This window comes from Mytilus californianus, unplaced genomic scaffold (assembly GCF_021869535.1).
Source record: "Mytilus californianus isolate M0D057914Y unplaced genomic scaffold, xbMytCali1.0.p SCAF_14, whole genome shotgun sequence".
Taxonomy (NCBI): domain Eukaryota; kingdom Metazoa; phylum Mollusca; class Bivalvia; order Mytilida; family Mytilidae; genus Mytilus; species Mytilus californianus.
In genome coordinates this window covers 20,901,878-20,922,404 of record NW_026262626.1, presented here as the reverse complement: position 1 = coordinate 20,922,404, position 20,527 = coordinate 20,901,878, and the positions used below count along the sequence as shown (strand labels likewise).

The 20,527-nt window shown below is 32.4% G+C and overlaps 1 protein-coding gene across 1 annotated transcript in view; it reads right to left on the bottom strand.

The window, feature by feature from the left end:
- LOC127724922 (E3 ubiquitin-protein ligase rnf213-alpha-like) overlaps nt 1-20,527 on the bottom strand; it is a 162,369-nt gene that overhangs the window by 9,892 nt on the left and 131,950 nt on the right. Inside the window, exons 66-76 of the mRNA XM_052231925.1 lie at nt 17,715-17,749; nt 16,697-16,800; nt 15,891-16,044; nt 15,001-15,184; nt 12,069-12,169; nt 10,431-10,488; nt 9,808-9,992; nt 8,570-8,708; nt 3,470-3,553; nt 2,580-2,772; nt 1,205-1,421 (exon numbers count right to left, since the gene is read on the bottom strand). Coding sequence (XP_052087885.1) covers nt 1,205-1,421; nt 2,580-2,772; nt 3,470-3,553; nt 8,570-8,708; nt 9,808-9,992; nt 10,431-10,488; nt 12,069-12,169; nt 15,001-15,184; nt 15,891-16,044; nt 16,697-16,800; nt 17,715-17,749 — 1,454 coding nt within the window. The remainder of the gene's footprint in view (nt 1-1,204; nt 1,422-2,579; nt 2,773-3,469; nt 3,554-8,569; nt 8,709-9,807; nt 9,993-10,430; nt 10,489-12,068; nt 12,170-15,000; nt 15,185-15,890; nt 16,045-16,696; nt 16,801-17,714; nt 17,750-20,527) is intronic.

Here is a 20,527-nt window from a genome sequence, read left to right as displayed (position 1 = left end):
CTGCACAGATTTTCAAATTTGTCTAGACATTGCTGATATCAACCTTTGATATAAATTTGATAAAACTAAAGAGTTGGACACATGAGAGTGCTAACAATGCAATTTTCCACATAACTAATATTTCCAAGGGCATAACTCTATTGAAAATATTTGATTGATACTGATTTTCGAACTTGTCCAAGACATTGCTGATATAAACCTATGATATAAAGTTTTATAAAAATCTGGCAAGAATTGTACATGCAAGAGGGCTATCAAGACCAGACAGACAGATGCAAGGATGGACATACGGTTGCATGCCCAGTATTTCTATGCCCCCCACAACCTGTCACAGGAGGTGGGGTGGGTGGGGGACGGGGGGTTGTGGTGGTTAGGTGGGGGAGGGGGGAGAGACAATAAAATATGTACTGTAAATTCAGAAATTATTGCTAGCACTTATTATTGCAATTTTTTAAAAAAGGACAAAAATGCTAGATTAATTAATTGTGATTTTGGGAAAGCTGCATATAGATATATGTATTGGATATCAGAATGTGAGTTCTAATTATTATGATAATCAATCATTCGCATTATTTGCCTTTATAAAAACCTTCCAATAATTTCTGAATTTACAGTATTATTCACTAATAAGACAATTGTTTAACAGCCTTATTCTGTATGTGCCTGTCCCAAGTCAGGAGCTTGTAATTGAGTAACTGGTGTTTGTTGCTGTATATCATATTTGTTTTTCTTTCATTGTTTTGTACATAAATCAGGCTGTTAGTTTTCTTGTTTGAATTTTTTCACATTTGTCATTTTAGGCCTTTTATAGTTAATTATGCGGTATGGGCTTTAATCTAACCTTAGCAGAAAACTTAACATTTTAAATCGCTAATTAATTCAAAGTCAATGAACCATGGCCTAGGGGGAAGGGCATCAAAATTGTCGGCAAACTGATATGTACTGTTAGTAATGCATCTTCATAAAAAATAACAATGATCTATCACAAGTAGTTCCTATCGAACTAACTCAAGCAGAAAACATAACAATTGTTGACGCCGTCGTCGCAAGAAAAGCAACCCCTATCTCATGCTTTCCGCGACTTTCGGACAAAAAATAAGTCTGCTTAAGAACATCAGGTCATTTCATGCAATTTTTTTTTTAAAACGACTCTGCCACAATTACTCCTGGCACTTCCAATGAATCCATCAAAATAAACACATACCTCCTTCAGCAGGATAACAGACTTTGTAAATAGAAATCTGTCCATTAACTGTCTCTCCAGATTAGTAAAGTTATATTCCACTTTGGTTCCCTGAACTACTTCAAAGGAGTAGTTACAATTAGCTAACACCATGGGAAGTAAATCTCTGTCTGGGTGATAACTGATCAAGTGTGCTGCTGATAGGTCTTTTACACTGACCTTTGGGAGACTGTCATATCTGAAACATTAAAGAATTTCTTTCAATGCAGAATCATTATACATTTCAGATTTTATTAAATAGAGTAGGTATTATAGAGTTGAGTGCTTTTCCTGTACAGTGTTATCATAAATTTTGGATTTTTTGTCATGAATTTTCAGCAAATAATTTTCTGTAAAATTTATTGTATGTTTTTGATAATAATTGTATTTAATCTCCATTCCATTGAATATTTATTTTCTCAAATAAAACTAGAGGCTCTAAAGAGCCTGTGTCGCTCACCTTGGTCTATGTCCATATTCAACAAAGGACACTCTCGAACATTGTAGGCGAGAATAGAATTCATAACAAAAATCTGTTTAGTTGATCTTGTATTGCTGATCATTTAGTCTGTTTAGTTTCTCTCTATCTTCTTTAGTTTTTGCTCAAAACACAAAACAGGGTAAAAAAAAATCCTCATTTATTTGTCTTGCTGATCATTCTTGCAATTTAAAGTTTCTCTTTATCTATAATAGTTTTCAAAGATAATAGGCAAAAATGAAAAAAAATGGTAAAATTTGTCATTTAAGGGCAATAACTCTTATAAGAAGTTGTTTGACAGTTTTGACTAATAGGACAATTGGTAAAGCTCAACATTTTGAACATTTTTGCTCCTGTCAGACTTTCTCTATTCATATCGGTTTTCAAAATAAGAGACAAAACTTGCATTTTACCCCTATGTTCTATTTTTAGCCATGTCAGCCATCTTGGTTGGCAGACACATTTTTTAAACTAGATACCCCAATGATGATTGTGGCGAAGTTTGGTTATATTTGACCCAGTAGTTTCAGAGGAGAAGACGGTGGACGACAGACGACGCCGACAGACGCCAAGTCATGAGAAAAGCTCACTTGGACCCAATGGGCCAGGTGAGCTAAAAAATAAATACTTGTTTATTTTGTTTTATGTGAAAAGTTTTATGAACTTCAAATACCAAGTTGCAAACAACTGCTTATTGAATTTTCGCAGTTATTCAATTTGCATCTGGGTGTTAAAGTTCTTAATTAGTTCCTCAGAGTGTTGAGGATTTATTCTCTGAATAGATTTTTTTATGAACAGTGATGGAAACCCCATCCCCCAATTATTCACCTCAAGTATCTGAATAAAAATCTGTACAATAATAATTTTAATTTGTCGTACTTAGTTTTACTATGTTGACAGTATTTCTGTAAGAACAAGTTCTGCTTCTCCAGTAAAAAGAACAGCAGGGCATATGAACATAGTCCAGTGTCTCTCTCAGATGGTAAAACATAAGCTATCTGTGTTCTCTCCTCCATTCTTCTACGACAATTCTCTTTAGACAGGTAAACAAAGTTACCGTTTACAGGAAATCCTGAAGATGAACAAAATTCAGTTATAAATCCATTTACTTATCTGACCATATAACGTTAATGTAACTATTCTGAATAGGCCAAAACAAATGAAAGTTCATTATGGAAGCATCTTAAATTACTCATTTAAAAAAAGTCACCAGATCTGCCAACCTTCATGATTTAAGGAGGATTTCCCCCTTGAGAGATATTGACCTGAATTTTGGAATTTTGGAATTCTTTATTGTATAAACTAAACACCTCAAAACAGGCATTCAAATTAGTTAAAATGGTATTTAAGCACATACATACTCATACAAACAATATAGAAGCAGATTAAAATCATTTATGACAATATATAGAGGAGCGTCCTCTTGCTCTTAAAATCACCCATGGAGATTTTGAAAAGTTGGCATGTATGAGATCTTTTTTTCCAAAAACAATTTATTTACTACATTTTAGTTTGATTATATATCATTAACCTCTAACCTCTCCTTCAGGCATGTATACTTCTGTTCCGTTTAAACCTAATTTTAATGCACTTATGTTTTTTGTGCACATCTAGTTGGTTACCAAGCATTTGACCTCAAGTGTATCTGATCTGTAGATATCTTTTCTTTTAATGTTGTTGGGTTACTGTCTCATCGAAAAGTACACTTTATACCATTTTTTATACTAAATAGTTTAAAATAAGTATTATACATTTTAATGTGTACATACCATATCCTTCCAAAGACTGTTGGACATTCTCCCAAGCTTGTTTGAAATCATTCCAACAAGACATAATTTCAGATGATCTGGTATCTATATAATTATGATAATATAAAGAGAGAAAGATAGAAAAATAAAAGTTTTTACATTGACTCAAAGTGATGCAGGAAATGCATATTTTTTCTACATGTAACAAAGCTATACTTTAAAGCAGCTTAGCGCTAAAGTGTATAAATATATAGTAGGGGAAAATCGCCTAATTGCGGACAGCGCCGATATGCGGACGGAAAACGAATATCTCACTTTTCAATAAAATTATGAAAAATTGAAATAAAATAGATATAAGAAATAAGGTGTTTTGTTTACTATTGAATCTCTATTTTGTTGCAATAAGGTTATCATGTCTATTGCTTTCGATTTACATTTGTGTCATGTGATTGAAATTGCATGCTATAAATAGCTTATGTCAACAAGTTTGAAAAACCGGGAAATTTTGAAAAAGGTCCAAAGACAGCGTGTCACATTCAATACACAGTTGTTCATGTAAGAATGGCAATTTATGTGTTGAAAAGCAATAGGCATTGCGTATTTTATGCAAGGAAACATTTCTTTTAATTATTTTTACTGATTTGTCTAAATTTTGATTACAAAATAGGAATAAGCAAATGTCCGCATTTTCACCACCGAAATATAATATGATAGCCGAAATGCGGACACAAAATATTTTGAACAACTAACACGTGCAGTGGTGCATATGTCAATACCATGATGACGGAAATAAACAAAACTCTCTTATAATCTAGCATTATTAGTTTCAATCCGATACATTTATATCAATAAAGTGATGATTTTGGTTTATTTGTTTTGCATATTACGAACATAATGCGTTTACAAGTCTGATTTCCACCCCAGTTGGCAACTTGACACATCTTCAATAGGTCAAAAACCGAAAACGTCATCCCCGGGATGGCAAGCCAATCTATTTCTCGTTCTTTACAGAGGGTGGTAATGGGTTATTTTCGTGCAACGTGTTTTGCCATTTTGATTTCACGTGCAGCCGTGAAAAAGGTTCGTTATTCACCGTGTTTCATGAAATCGGTAAAAAGATCAACGTGCAAGAAATTTTTAATTGTTTGTTCATAGTGAAATGGCAATTTTGTTTCGCGTTCTTCCGTGCAGATACACCCCTCTACAGAAAACAATCACCCGAATGAAATTGCAACAATGTCTCGTAGACGAGTGGCTATTTGACAATGATGTTATTGGCTTTTTATTTATGAAATTAATACGTTTATCAAAACATGAATATGTATAAACACTACTATGCAAAATTATTGAAAGTGATAAGAAAAATGAATTCAGCAGCATTGTGTTTATTGCTAGAAAATCAAGTAGAAGAGGTAAAGAGTTGGACATGATTACTGCGGAAGAGGCAGATGAACTTATTGATATCACGAATATTATTTTGAAAGAAATGTTTTTATAAAACTTTTCAAAACATGATAGAAATAATGTAACCAATACGTTGGTTTTAAAGACCTATTTAGACTTTTGTGAGCGTCGAACAGCAACGACCATGTGCATCCAGTCGTCTGTCTGTCTGTTTGTCCATCCGTCTGTGACAAATCGAAAAACAAACAAGGCCCCTCGTGGGGAGGTACCAGTAATAGCATAATCACCAAATATTTGCCAACATAATCACATAATCATTAAATATTTGCTTTGGTAATCAAAGACTTATTTTCTTTAGTTATCAAATAATCATAAACTAAAATCTTTGTAATCATATAAAAATTCAAATGTAAACTATTTAATAACTAAAATGTTTTTAATAAGCTCTTCCTCGTCCTCATCATTCTCCTGGGGTGAAACTGTATCACCTGCATCTTCCATATTTAGTTCGATAATTTTCTCATGTGAACGACGTATGCCTCACGTTTTTTTCTTCTTTAACTGCATTGACGAATGAATGTTATAGTAATTAATCATCCTTTGCACTTATCGTTAACCTGTTGTGGTTTAGACATTTCATCTAAGGCACAGAACTAGGTATATAGATATAAGAAGATGTGGTATGAGTGCCAATGAGACCAATCTAATTAAAATATAGAACTCGGATTTCGTTATACTGCATACTGCTATAGTGTACAGTTTAAAAGTGTTTCCTGTACTCTTTAATTTCCACGATTACGATCCGACCTCAAGTCAAAAAGCATATGAGGCACATCTGAAAACTATGACAAACGTCACATATTTCAAATATTCATGGCTATAGTTACAATATGACGGATGAAAGAGATTTAAAAACTATTTCCAAACGATTAACAATCGAAGCGATGAATTTTAAGTCCCATTGTTTTTATTTTTGGATACCCTCGGGACCTTTCAATGAACCTCGTTCAAGTATATGTTCCGCGTGCGCTGTTCAGATTCGATAACTAGAATTCTGATTGGTTGAAAAAGTCACATGCAAAATCCTTCAGAAGTGAAACCTTATATGGGTAGTTGTTAGATCTCGTATGCAGTATAACGAAATCCGAGTTCTATATTTTAATTAGATTGCAATGAGACAACTCTCCATCTAAGTCAAAATTTATAAAAGTAAACCATTATAGGTCAAAGTACGGTCTTCAACACGAGGCATGTTCTGCACACGCTGGTATCCTTTCGCCAGTCGGATAAAATCCAATGCCATTATTGGTCAGAGAACGGGCATTATATAGAAAAAAGTATACTTATATGTGACAAAATGCAACGAACGCCAATAGCGTATCATCATGCGTGACCACAATCTCCAGCACTACGTCTTTATTATGGCCGAGCTGTCGACTTTTGGCGTGCCCTATTATAGTAATCTCTCTGCCCGTCTATTCATCCGTCCGTCTACACTTTCTATGTCGTAGGATAACTTAGATTCACTCCGACAGATTTTAAAAGAAATTTTAGCACAACATTTAGTAACATTAGGGGAAGCTCCCTTTCATTTTTTTTTAACTTTTCATTTCGAGATATTGCATGACTTAGGCCAGCAAGACCATTCATTGAGGAGTGACAGGGGTCAGTATTCATAAGAGAAAATAAAAGGATATGGAGTAAATGTACATGGGACAAAATCGCACACAATGCATAGAAAAAAATAAAAAAAATATCACTGAACAGGGCTTTTATTCCTGTTCTTCATCTTGACAGTTGATGTAGGGTCTTTAACAATGAACGAATCACTCATATCCTACAAGGTCAAGACGGCCCCTAGCGTCGACTTAAGCGGTACTATTGATAAAAATAAACCAAAGTTCACCTTCTTGCTCCCTACACGCTTCGGAGTGCCAACTTGTGCGATGCTTGTCGATCGCCGCTAAAATATGCTTTGAAGTTACACATGTCGGCAGCGGTCAATGAATTACATAATTTATAATTACAGGCTAGGTTTTTCAACATATATTTGTCATACATTGCCCAACAAAAGACCAATACATTAGTAACAACAAATGATAGACAATACATATAAAACTAAACATAATACTGACTTTTCCATAATTCCCTAAAATTTTTGGTGTCCATTTTTCCATATTCTTATTTTTTTTTTAACATTCCAATTTACAAAATTTGCATGTTCCGTCACACTTTGCGTTTTCCCATTTTTGAACATTCCAATTTACAAAATTTGCATGTTCCCTCACACCTTGCGTTTTCCCATTTTTGATTTCCCAATTCTTAAAAAATTAAGCCTTTTTACCCATTCCATAAACTGTTTTCAGATGTTCATGGTGTTGGATGGGCCGCAAAAAAATCATGTTTGTCAAAGAGTACATAGAAACCCTAGAATAAATAAAATTATCTTATATATAAGTATCGGAAAGTGCAAAAAAAAATCTTATGCTCTTGAGTGAGGGCTACGGATTTTTAAGTGATTAGGACATTAAAACACATTGCAATGAATGCCATACTATTTGAAATTGAAAGTTATCACAACTATATCTCCTATATATGCATGCATGCATCTTGGAAGACAATATAACGATGGAAGTTGTCAGTACAAAAAAGTTTCTGCATCTTATATCATATAATAAAAGTGTGGTATAAGATATTTAATGAACTTTTTTAATCTTATTTTTCTTACCTTTCCACATGTATTACCAGTTCATGCTAGAAAACCATTCTCAAACATGCTTTAAGATACACTGAAAGGGTATTCCTGAGAGCTAATGTTATATATGCATAATACCTGCGTTTTGAATAGCAAGTGCTGTTTAAAAATAAGTGTCCGCAATTTGACAACAAGGTGTCCGTATTTTAACTCCCCCTGTCCGCATTTACGCGATTCGGCATTTCCGCGGGTTTGAAGAGTTTGCAATCTACCAATCAAGAGAGGAGACCTGAAAACGCGGGAAATAGTCCATTTGATACCCCTCTATCCTCTCCTGTCAAATGCAACCACCAGTATGTCCGCAATTGGCCTCGACAGTATCCAAACTTCCGGATTTGAAAAAGTGTCCGCAATTAGGCGAATTTCCCCCATGTTGTCAAAAGTTAAAGATATTTTGACCTCTAGATGTCTTTTAATCAACTTTTTTTTTGCAACAAAAACTAAACGCTTGGCAATACAAACTAAAATGAAATCATGAAATGATGTGGAAAAGTTTAACTCATACTTAGTACCATTACAAATGTTTTAAGGTATGCAGATCATAATCAAAATGGTTGTCAAATAGGTGTAGTCTAAGACAAAAATAGTTATATCAAGAACTATTAACTTTACTTTGCAAATGTGTAAAAATCTGTGTAGAACCAAAGAAAGGACAAGTAATTATAAGGTCATATCTTTTGGCTCCTTAAATGCGAATATCATAAAGTATTATAAATCTTTTAAATAACACCTTTCAGATGTTCTATGTTTGCTTTATTTATTGTAAATTTTCAAGCTTATGTCTGGTTATTTATCAACTATACATTTTTCCCCAGTTCTGAATTATTGAAAATATGTCCTATTTCATATTCCTTAATAATGTTAATTGTAATGTCCCTGTAACCGCCATTTCTAAAAAAAAATAAGTCCTATCCAGTCATCTCCTCTTCAAAATAAAAAAATCCACTAAAAGCATTTTATACCTTGAAACTCCATGAGAACTTTATCCATTGTAAGTCCTAATGCCTCTGTTCTATCTAGTCGCCTGCTGTATTTCTGTATCAACATTTTCTGTAGTCTAATTATACCAGGTACAAATCTTAAAGCTCTTAGGAAGTGTTCCTGAAAAAAGAAATAAGTTACTGTACATATATAAATATAATGGGCACTTGATTGGAATGGCATGCAGGCATGTTTCCAATTTTGATTTTTTTTAAAGGCTCACCTTTCTGATGAAATTACGACGACATGATACAAACAACATCTTGAAAATTGTAGATTCCATATACTGTCTGTGCTTAACAAGGCTGATCTTAGTTTTTGAAAATACTTTTTTACCTAATAATAATTGGACTTTTAAACCAAAAAAATTATTTTGTTCTGCCTTAAAATACTGAAAATTCAATATCAAACGTGGGATACTAATTTTCCATGAATTTAATCAAAAACTGAACTCACATCAACAAAACACAAATTTCATATAGGCTTCAATGCAGAGTTACAATTTTCCTTTTATTCCTCAAAAATTGGTTTCAATGAAAATAAATGATGAGTATGTAACTAAAGTTTGATTTGTCCCTTCTTTCTGGATTTTTTTTATCCAATTTCTGTATTTGAAACTATTTTCATGTTTACATCAGTCATAAACAAAACAAAGAAACTAGTGAATCTGTGAGCTACTGCTCACTAATGATACCCCCGCCCGCTAAAAGTATAAGGTAAACAGGAAGTTGTTGAGTGATGAATCTGAAAACGCATCACACGGTATAGCTGACTCATATAAACCCTGAAACCAAATTTCAGAAATCCTTGTAATGTAGTTCCTGAGAAAAATGCAAGGAAAAATATTCATGGGATGGATGGACAGACTGATGGACTGATGGACGAACGGACTGATACTGATGGATGAACGGACGGACAGACAGAGGTTAAACAGTATACCCCCACTTTTTTAAAGTGGGGGTATAATTAATTTTTGATAACTGTAAATTCATAAATTATTGCGAGGTTTTTCTTTCTAGAGAATATTGCAACTGGGTGAGTATAGCAATAATAAGAACTCGCATTATGATATCTGATACATAAATCTGTATGCAGATTTTACTGAAATCGCAAAAACTAATCTCGCATTTTTGTTCATTCTTCAAAATCGCAATGATAAATGAAGGCAATAATTTTTTAATTTGCAGAAACTTAAGGCAGAGAGGAATTAAATACTTGCCTCATCTAAGAACTGCTGTAGGACTGGACAGTTTTGTTGAGACTTTGTAAATGTCTGCATTAAATGATCAACTGATATACGATCTCTGAACTGCCATACGGAAGGATTTTCTGATAAATAATCAGATCCTAAAACTTCTGCTGGTTTATCAGTTTCATATAACAGTTGTAGCAAAGGATCAGATCCTATTAAATATAAAGTTTAGTATATGTTAAAGATGCAGATCAAATTAAAACTGAATAAATTTTATATTAATAAAGTGTATTGAGCATACCTTATCACTATGTGTTCGCCATTACTGGATATCCTAGACATTTCTGAAATTTTAAATTAACAAGAGAAATGCCTGATGCTGCAGTGCAAAAAAGATTGTTGTAGGATAGATGTGAAAGAATCCAAAATAGCATATTGAATATTGATTTTTGATTTCAAAGATTAAGTAAAAAAAAAAATGCATAGTAAAAAACTCAGATTCAATCCTGCATTTATACTATCCCTTTTAAGTTATAATAATGAATTGAAATTCAATGCAATGAATTTGTGCATTTGAAATTTGCATGAGTGCGTCTCGACAAATCAACAAATAAAATGATTCAATATTAAATCTGCCAGAAAAAACTTACCTAATCTTTTATCGTTGACGATTTTGTTATTAACAGTGATCAATATTTCTTCACTTTTCTGAAAAATATTAAAACAAGAGCTATGTCAAGCAATTGATCACTAATGATACTCCACTATATATATGGTAATTAGGAAGATGATATGAAATTTTCATTCACATTTTTCTAATATCTACAAATCAGAGACTCCTGAAATGTAGGTATTATAAAATCTTCATTTTAGCAGCTTTACTAAGCAATATACTTTGTTCGTCATCTTCCTGTTTTGTTTTGTGTTTTTATCTCAAAAACTTCAATTAATAGATAGTCATAAACTGTACACAGTAAAAATGATCATCAATACAAGAATTACAAAAATGCCACTAAATAAGTTTCAGGCTCTTTATGAGGCTCTTGTTTGTATCCAAATCGCCATTAACTTGCCTTTTGTACTGACACCACATAACCTGTTTTTTTTTCATTATACCCCAGCTACAATTAAAGGAGGGGGGAGTAAATTTGTTAATCTCTGTCTGTATGTCCCATGAAAGTTTTATCGCATTTGTCTCAGGAATTACAAATGAGAGCTTCTCGAAATCTGATGCCTAGCTTGCTTTACTATGTGATTTGTTTTAACATCTTCATCACCTTCCGATTGAAAAAAATACTTATATTTCTTACACTTGATGGCGATGTATGAACTATCTTGTAGGAACAATGCTCTTTTGAAGTTACTATACTAGTTTTAAGGAGGATAACATAAATATATTATCTCTCCTCAAAAACCCCAATGATATAAAAACAGAATTTTTCAAGGCTCAATCCTTCATGAATGATCCTGTAAAGTTGACTCAGTTGAAATGAATAGACTTTCACCTGGTATGACCACACTGCTTAAAAGATTATAAATTAACAATACTGGGATGCTGTTTATAGGTTTATTGTTGATGAGTAATTGACCATAAACTAAGACATAATTGAGATGGGAGCCATCTCTGTGGGCCCCACTGTGAATAACGTGTGGTAAAAAAATTTATATCTTTACTATAGGACATGGGGTTGTCATCTGAAACCAAAGTTTTTGACATTGGCCTTTGACCTAGGAAGTTGTACATACATAATGACACACCCTCTGGTGTTGGTTAATAATACATGTCAAGTATAAACTTTGAAATCATAACGGTTCTCTAGATATAGAGTGAACACGATCTTTACCATAGGACATTGGGTTGTCAACTAATAACCAAAGTTTTTGACCTTGACCTTTGACCTAGGAAGTTGTACTTACATTATGACACACCCTCTGTTGTTGGTTAATATACATGTCAAGTATAAACTTTGAAATCATAAAGGTTCTCAAGATATAGAGCAGACACGATCTTTACCATAAGACATGGGGTTGTCAACTGAAAACCAAAGTTTTTGACCTTGACCTTTGACCTAGGAAGTTGTACAAACATTATGACACACCCTCTGGTGTTGGTTAACATACATGTCAAGTATAAAGTATGAAATCGTAAAGGTTCTCTAGATATATAGAGCAGACACAATTTGTTACGGAGGGATGGACAGACGGACAGACTGATCAATATAGCGTGACCTGCCATTCGGCGGGGCCCTAATAAAGAGAGTTGATACAACTAGAAAATAAGCTCTCACCTCAAGAATAGGTGCAATATATCTTTTATTAAAGTTGTCTTCCCAGGTTTCTCTTGATCGTTTATCCTTCAGTAAACAAATGCCATCTTCTGCTCTCTCACCTAAAAATAACATTTCAAAGTTTTCTAGATTCATTTAAAAACAATATCCTCAATAGTTTCATAAGCAATTGTTGTGTAGGAGTTGTTATCTCACTTCTAGGTCAATACATGCATAATGTGCATCAAAAAATTTAGAAATATCAACAGTAAAATGCTTCATGTTTTTACCAAATTCCTGCAAATTTGTTAATTCTATATTTGTGTAAAAGAGCTATATATACTAACTCTTGTGATGCTCTGAAATATGTATCATTCAATTGAACCTTTTTAGTTTCTAATTTCACAAGAAAACAGCTCTCGAAATAGAACCACATTTACTGAGATTGTGTGAATGCTTGGAAACAAAGGTAAACAGATAGTAGCAAGACAGGAGGGACAAAAAGTCAATGTTAATTAATTTACTATTGTTTAAATATGAAAGAAAAAAGTTCTTGAAATAATATCTTTTTATTAAAAAAAAAATCATTGTACAGTGTAGGAAATTGCTCATTCGCATTATCAAATGAATAATTATCAAACTTTAATCATACAAAGAATATATTTCTAGACACCATGAAGCCAGCACTATAATGACTTTTGACAGCTTGATTTCTTAACAATAATTTGATCAAATATTAAATTCTTTGCAATAAATTTTGTTGTTGACAAATTTATTTAATGTATAATCAATCAAGAAAAATTCAAAATGATTTATAAAAAATAAGTCTATTTTTTTGGTCCCGTATAAAAATAAGAAGATATGGTATGATTGCCATTGAGACAACTTTCCACCAGACCAAAGGCATAAAGAAGTTAGCAACAGTAGGTCACTGTAGCAAGCTATAAAAGGCCTCGAAATGACAAATGTAAACAATTTAAATGAGAAAACTAACAGCCTGATTTAAGTACAAAACAATGAAAGAAAAACAAATATGATTATAACAACAAACAACTATCACTGAACTACAGGCACATGACTTGGGATAGGCACATACAGAATGTGGCAGGGTTGAACATGCTTGTGGTGGTGCTTTGCTTTTGCGCCAATAATACAGGTAAATACAAGTAAATAGAATTAAAAATAGTTTTATTCAAAAGAGACTTTTAATAATAACTTTTGATTGCATAAAAAAAACATATTCATAAAAAATCCATACAAGTGAACCTCCTGACGGGAGTACAATAATCCCGTTTTCAAGGGTCTCCTCCCGTCCTCCCGTTGAAGAGAAAAAATCCTGTGTATAAAAAAATTCATGAATGAAAATTTGCAAGCGCCATTTTTTACTCCGATGTTTACAAATGTTTATCATTGAAGACGTAAAAACCCGAGTGTATCAAACATATCCTGTGTAACTGACATTACTTGATTACGCAACATGTGTAGATTTGACCTGGTCGATGGCTAATTAACAATTGATAATAGGTTGATTAAACAATAAACAGGTGATAGGGTGTCAATTACTCGATCTGTCTTCTGTTTATGGCACACGACAAGGATGATTAAAAGTAAATACCGGCAATGACAGAAAAGTGGAATGTTGTTTTCAAAAGACAAAACATCGATCAGAAGGTTTTGATGCCGAAAAAACATTAAATAAACTTTCAACTCGATCAGCAAAGATAAACTAGCTATTTCACACTCCAATGCAGACATTAAAGGACCCTCAGCATTCTCAAGAAAATCCAAACTCACAGCAGATTCATTGACTCAAATACAATTTACAGCCTTCTCAGTGATGAGATTTAACAATTACACAAACTGTTACCAGGATCAGAATTACTTTAATATAGAGTCAATTGTATTAAAGGCAGCCAAGTCTGCTTGTACTTATTACATGACCCAGAGTTCCAAGACTAGTGCATCAGTTATCAAATAACATTTGTCAATGTAAAATAGACTTCTTTTAATAGCTAATATATTTTACAGTGTTTGAGCAAAATTACTTTTTAATGCTTAAAAACTATCATCAATTTATCATGTTATAAATGTATAGCATATTTCTTTCTTTTATTTATTTGCAAATGACATTGAATACTAATAAAAAAAGATGAGTGGCATGAATAAAACAATATACTTTAATTTTCTCTTAGTACTCAAAGAAAAGGCAAACATAGTACAAAAAATGTACTTTATTTACGGGCAGTCAACAATCAACAAACAAAAACAAAGCAATAAGCAAATAGCTTGAAACAAATTACATTCAGATGGAAGATTGAAGAAAAAAACACTTTAAAAGACAATTTTTACATCAGACGGTTACTTTTACGACAAACTTTATGTCGATAAAAAAACCTCCTGATCTGAGGTCTAAACTCCTGACAAAAATTTCCCAATCTCCTGATCTGAGTTTTACAGACCATCACATGTATGAAAATCAGTCATATAATTTTAAATCTAAGGGACTCTAATTTTTTTTATATATTAGAAATGAGTATATGAACTCACTTTGTAACCCAGGGGGTGGGGGGAATACTCTAAAAAATTATTCTTATTCACGATATAGTAATGAATATTTAAACTTTTCAGTTATATGTTACCTGTAAAATGGCGCAAATGTAGTTCTTATTTTTGGCGCAAATGAAATATAACCTTGTGGTGCAAATGAAAGATTGGATTTTGTAAAAATTGGCACAAATGTAATGCGCCCGCTTGTGGGTGCCCAACTCTCCCCTGTCCTGTGACTTTTTGCCTTTAACTATTTGTCCTGTGACTTTCTGTCCTACATTATAAACATAGTGGCAAATTCAGTCCAGTAATCCCTGAGAACTCTTGATTTCCACACATCCTTAAATAATTCTACTACCCTTCTGCAACTCTATAACTTATCAATTCCATTAATGTAGAATATTACCAATTCTAGCTTGGGTGTGATTGTTCATAATTTCTGCTAATAAAAAATGTATCAGAACCAACACATTTTCTACACTCCTCCCAAGAACTGTAGATATTGATCTCAGATCTTTCTGTATATGACTTAGTAGATATGAAGGTACATCATTCTGCTCTATATCTGGCTTGATGGATCTGCAGATGGCCTGTAAAAAGAATTCATAATATTTTTTTTAGTTTGAGTATTCTTTAATGTACATGTAGTAGCAGCAAATTTTTACTAAAAAATTTCACTACGTTAAATATATAGTCATAAATAAACAGCTGATAAAAGCGTTTGATACACTTTTTTTGTGAATATTGAAATTGTTGCAAGAATAAAATGGAATATTTAGAAGGCATTTAATCAGAAGCAAATAAAATGGCCCTGTAGAAAAACATGCAGGAGAATACCTTAGGCATATAAATATTGCAACAAATCCGACTTTTAAAAAGTCCCACAACTCTGGAATGACAAATAAGAAAATTTCCAAAATCAAAAGTGAGTCTACATTCATCAAACCTTATAACACTCTAACTTATCAAAAACCTAAACTCTGGAACGATAAGGCCAAAAATTATTAAAATCAAATGGGAGCTTTCTTTTGTCAATCCTCATATAATCAACATGAGAATTGGTGAAAGCAAAATTGAGGTATTGTACAAAGTGTTGATGGCCGGACATTGGTATACCATAAATTGTGTTCGACAGGTGTATAAAATAATGGTGAAAAGTGTATGACAAAAAATTTAAGATTTTCATTCAAAGAAGGACTAGAGATTTTACATCTTGCTTGTTTTTCAAGGGGCTCTGAAAAATATTAAATGAATTTGATTTTACTTTTTCATCATTATTTGTTTATTTTAACTTACCTGTGCATTGTTATTTGCACCAATATACATTGCCATGTGCAACAGTAACTTCATAATTGCACAATTTGCAGGTTTGAGACTTCTTTCAGGAAATGGGACTACATTTCTATAGTTGGCCCTTCCTAATATGTGTCCAGTATCTGTAGTGTCAACTCTGCACAAAATATATTTACTTCAGTATATGTGTGGACACAGAGAGAAGTCATGACCGTGTAATCTAGAATCTACAGTATTGTGGACAATTTAATTTGTCATGCACCAAATGGAAAATATAGTTATGTAATTGGTTAAATATTCATTTTTGAGGTTGATTAAATAAAAATTAACACATTTTTGTATACCCTTTAGAAAGGATTATCCACATGATTAGATTCTATAACAGGGAATTTAACAAAAGAAACACATTTAACCGAAATTAATACCAAATCCACGTAATCTGCCAATTACCAGAAACAAAGACAAAATAAAACTGACCATTTACTCATGGTTAATTCACGTTATTTTGTGTTTTCCAACTGATGTAGGCCAGAAAAGGTTTTTTCAAAACTTTATAATGCAAAATATAGAATCTATAGATAACGAAAGCAAGACGGTTGTCGTTTTCCTGTCATCAAGTGTAACGTCAAATGTGGGACCATGAAATTTATACTTTTTGGTTACATGCAAGGGCTATCTCAAATCTGTTACATTTATTTCTAATTGTTCAATTAACAATTTTACTTTTGTTTATTATCTCATAAACACATATTTTATATTGATGATTTTTTCTTAGGAAGAAAGAAATATGTTCAATCAATTTAAAATACCCTTGATCCTTGATATTTCCAGCTATGAGCACATGTGCTTGTCCTCCAATTTCAAGTCCACAGTTCTGTGCTTTACATCTGGCTATAACTGTTGGCCTTCCACACTACAAATAAAAACTTCTTATCAAATTGTTATACAAGGAGAAGTCATCAATTTTAATGACAAAATAATGAACAGCAAATCCTTCATCGCCTTTCTAAAGTTAATAAAACAAGTGAATCTGTGAGTTATTGCTCACTAATGATACCCCCGCCCGCTAAAAGTATAAGATAAACAGGAAGTTGTTGAGCGATGAATCTGAAAACGAATCACACAGTATAGCTGACTCATATAAACCCTGAAACCAAATTTCAGAAATCCTTGTAATGTAGTTCCTGAGAAAGATGTGACGAAAAATATTCATGGGACAAACGGACGGACTGATGGATGGACATACAGACATAGGTAAAACAGTATACCCCCACTTTTTTAAAGCGGGGGTATAATAAAAACCAAAAAAACAACTAGAAAATAAAATAAAATACAAGGGAAATATAGTAGACTTAAGATGTGCTGTGCAGTAGCAGTTAACTGACTTGTAGAAGATGGATCTTCCAATAAACTTACAAAATATTGTGCTGTTAACCAGCAATTATAAAATAAAAATGATCTATACAAAACTGACTAGTAAAAAGACTTCATACTTATGCATTTAAACCGGTACTGATCCGTTTGATTAATTTTGTGAAACCACAAGTTGATTAAATTTGTCTTGTACAATTTTCGGCCATATTTAATCTGAACATTGGTTCTGTAATTTCTATTAAATCATTATATATATATAATTAAAGAAACAGATTCTACCACTTTGATTAAAATATTTATCCACAATAGATAGTTAAATTTCCTTATTCTAAAATTCTTGGTAAACCTTGCATTATAAAGTTTGAAAATTTAACTATCTTAATAAATATTGTGATCAATGGATGGCATGGTAGAATCTATATATCCCGAAGATTGATAAGTATATATACTTACATCACCAATAACATACAGATGACCATTTGGACATCCTGAAAAAATATGTATTTATTTACAACCCAGCAAACTTATATCCCAATTGAATCTATCAATTTTCCTTCTGAATGATAGGTTTAATAAAATGTTATTACATATGTACAAGACTTTAGTCCTAAATCAGACATTCTTCTGAAGTTATTTCCCCTGCAACACAAAATTGGTGATTTTATGAAATAGTTTTTCAATTTTGTTGTTATATTTTCAAATTAACCATATTAGGCCCATATATTACTCCCAATATTAATTTTCAATATAAATTGGAAAAACTGAATAATTTTTGGATTAAAAATGCATATTTTACAAAGCTTAAGCTTCTTCAAGGTAAAGAAATAGGATCTGAATAGAAAAGTTCTAAATCTAAATAAAATAAAATGTAATAAAAGAACAGAGTTCCAATGTCCCCCATTGTGTTGCACATATTTGATCTATGCAAGGTACAAGGGCAATAATTAAATAAGACCCTTTTTTTTTTGTTGCGCTAACAAGGCCATTTTCTCTAAATTTAATATTTCCAAGGGGCACAACTCTTTTAAAACAAGAGGCTCATGAGAGCCTGATATCACTCACCTTTAATTTCAGTTGCAGGCATTTGACTTATTTATTTGTAGATCTTACTTTGCAGAACAATTTTGTCATTTACACTTTCTCTCTTTCTATAATAATATTAAAGATAATACATAACCCAAAACTGTAAAATCTCCTAAAAACTAATTATTTCTGGACAGTAACCCAACAATAAGTTGTCCTATTGGTCTGAAGATTACTTGACAGGTAGATCTAAACCTGTTTAACACTTTCACCTATGTCAGTTTTGCTCTTACTGCTATAGTTTTTGAGATGAAAGCCAACTCCTCAAGGGGTCAATTGACTATTTTGATCATGTTAACTTATTTGTAGATCTTACTTAGCTGAACATTTATTGCCATTTATACTTTCTCTCTGTCTATTATAATATTAAACAAAATAAACAAAAACAGTTAAATTCAATAATAATAAACTATTTCCAACAGTAACCCAACAATGGGTTGTCAAATTTGTCTGAAAATTTCTTAACAGATAGATCATGACCCATTTATCACTTTAACTCCCCTTCACTTTTGCTCTAACTGCTTTAGTTTTTGAGATATAAGCCAAAAACTGCTTTTGTCCCTTATGTTCTATTTTTAGCCATGGCGGCCATTTTTGTTCATGGATCAAAACAACAGATACAATTTATAAACAAGATACCCTAAGGAACATTAGTTAATGTTTGGAAGTATTTGGCTCTGTAGTTTCAGAGAAGAAGATTTTTGAAAAAGTAATTAACTTGCATGAAAAAATGTAAAAAATAAATGTTTCAAGAGTAATAAATCCTAAGGAGTCAATTGACTATTTTGATCATTTGACTTATTTGTAGATCTTACTTAGCTGAACATTTTTGCCATTTATACTTTCTTTCTATCTATTATAATATTAAAGAAAATAACCAAAAACAGTAAAATTTAATAAAAATAAACTATTTCCAACAGTAACCCAACAATGGGTGGTCAAATTGGTCTGAAAATTTCATAGCAGATAGATTTTGACTTATTCATCACTTTAACTAATGTCACTTTTGCTCGAACTGCTATAGTTTTTGAGATAAAAGCCAAAAACTGCATTTGACCCCTATGTTCTATTTTTAGCCATGGTGGCCATGTTTGTTAATGGATCAAAACTTCGGATACAATTTATAAACCAGTTACACTAAGGAACAGTTAAAATTTAAAAGTATTAGGCCCAGTAGTTTCAAAGGAGAAATTTTTTAAATGTTAGCAAATATGATGAACAAATAGTATAAAATTGTCTTTAAAGGGCAATAACTCCTTAAGGGGTCAATTGACAATTTTAGTCATCTTCACTTTTTTGAAGATCTTACTTTGATGAACATTTTTGCTGTTTAAAATTTATCTTTATCTTCAATAGTATTCAAGATATTAACCAAAAACTGTAAAATTTCCTTAAAATTACCAATTTAGTGGCACAACCCAACAATAGGTTGTCTGATTTGTATAAAAATTTCCGGGCTGATAGATATTGATCATGACCTATTAAACATTTTTACCCCCATGTCAAACTTGCTCTAAATGCTTTAGTGTTTGAGATATAAGCCAAAAACTGCATTTGACCCTCATGTTCTATTTCTAGCCATGGCGGCCATGTTTGTTGATGGATCATAACTTTGGATACAATTTATAAACTAGATACCCTAAGGAACATTCTTTTATAGTTTGAAGGTATTTGGCCCAGTAGTTTCAGAGGAGAAGATTCTTGAAATAGTTTACGACGACAGACGCAAAGTGATGGCATAAGCTCACATGCGGCCCCGAAGGGCCCCAGTGAGCTAATAAAATGCTCTGCAGGGCGCAGCTTGATACGACCGCAGAGGTCGAACCCTGAACAGTTGGGGCAAGTATGGACACAACATTCAAGCTTGATACAGCTCTGAATTTGGATTGTGATCAAATATTTGACACAGCATAGGTTTCTGACACAGAATGAATGTGGTCTAAGAACTTAAAAATTTTAAATTAGACATTCACCTATTATGGTCCAATATCCAAAATCTAAATACATGGTTAGATTCAGCATATCAAAGAACCCCAAGAATTCAATTTTTGATGAAATCAAACAAAGTTTAATTTTGGACCCTTTTGACCTCAATGTGGACAAAGTTGATAATGGGGCCCAAAAATCAAAAATCTAAATACATGGTTAGATTCAGCATATCAAAGAACCCCATATATTCAATT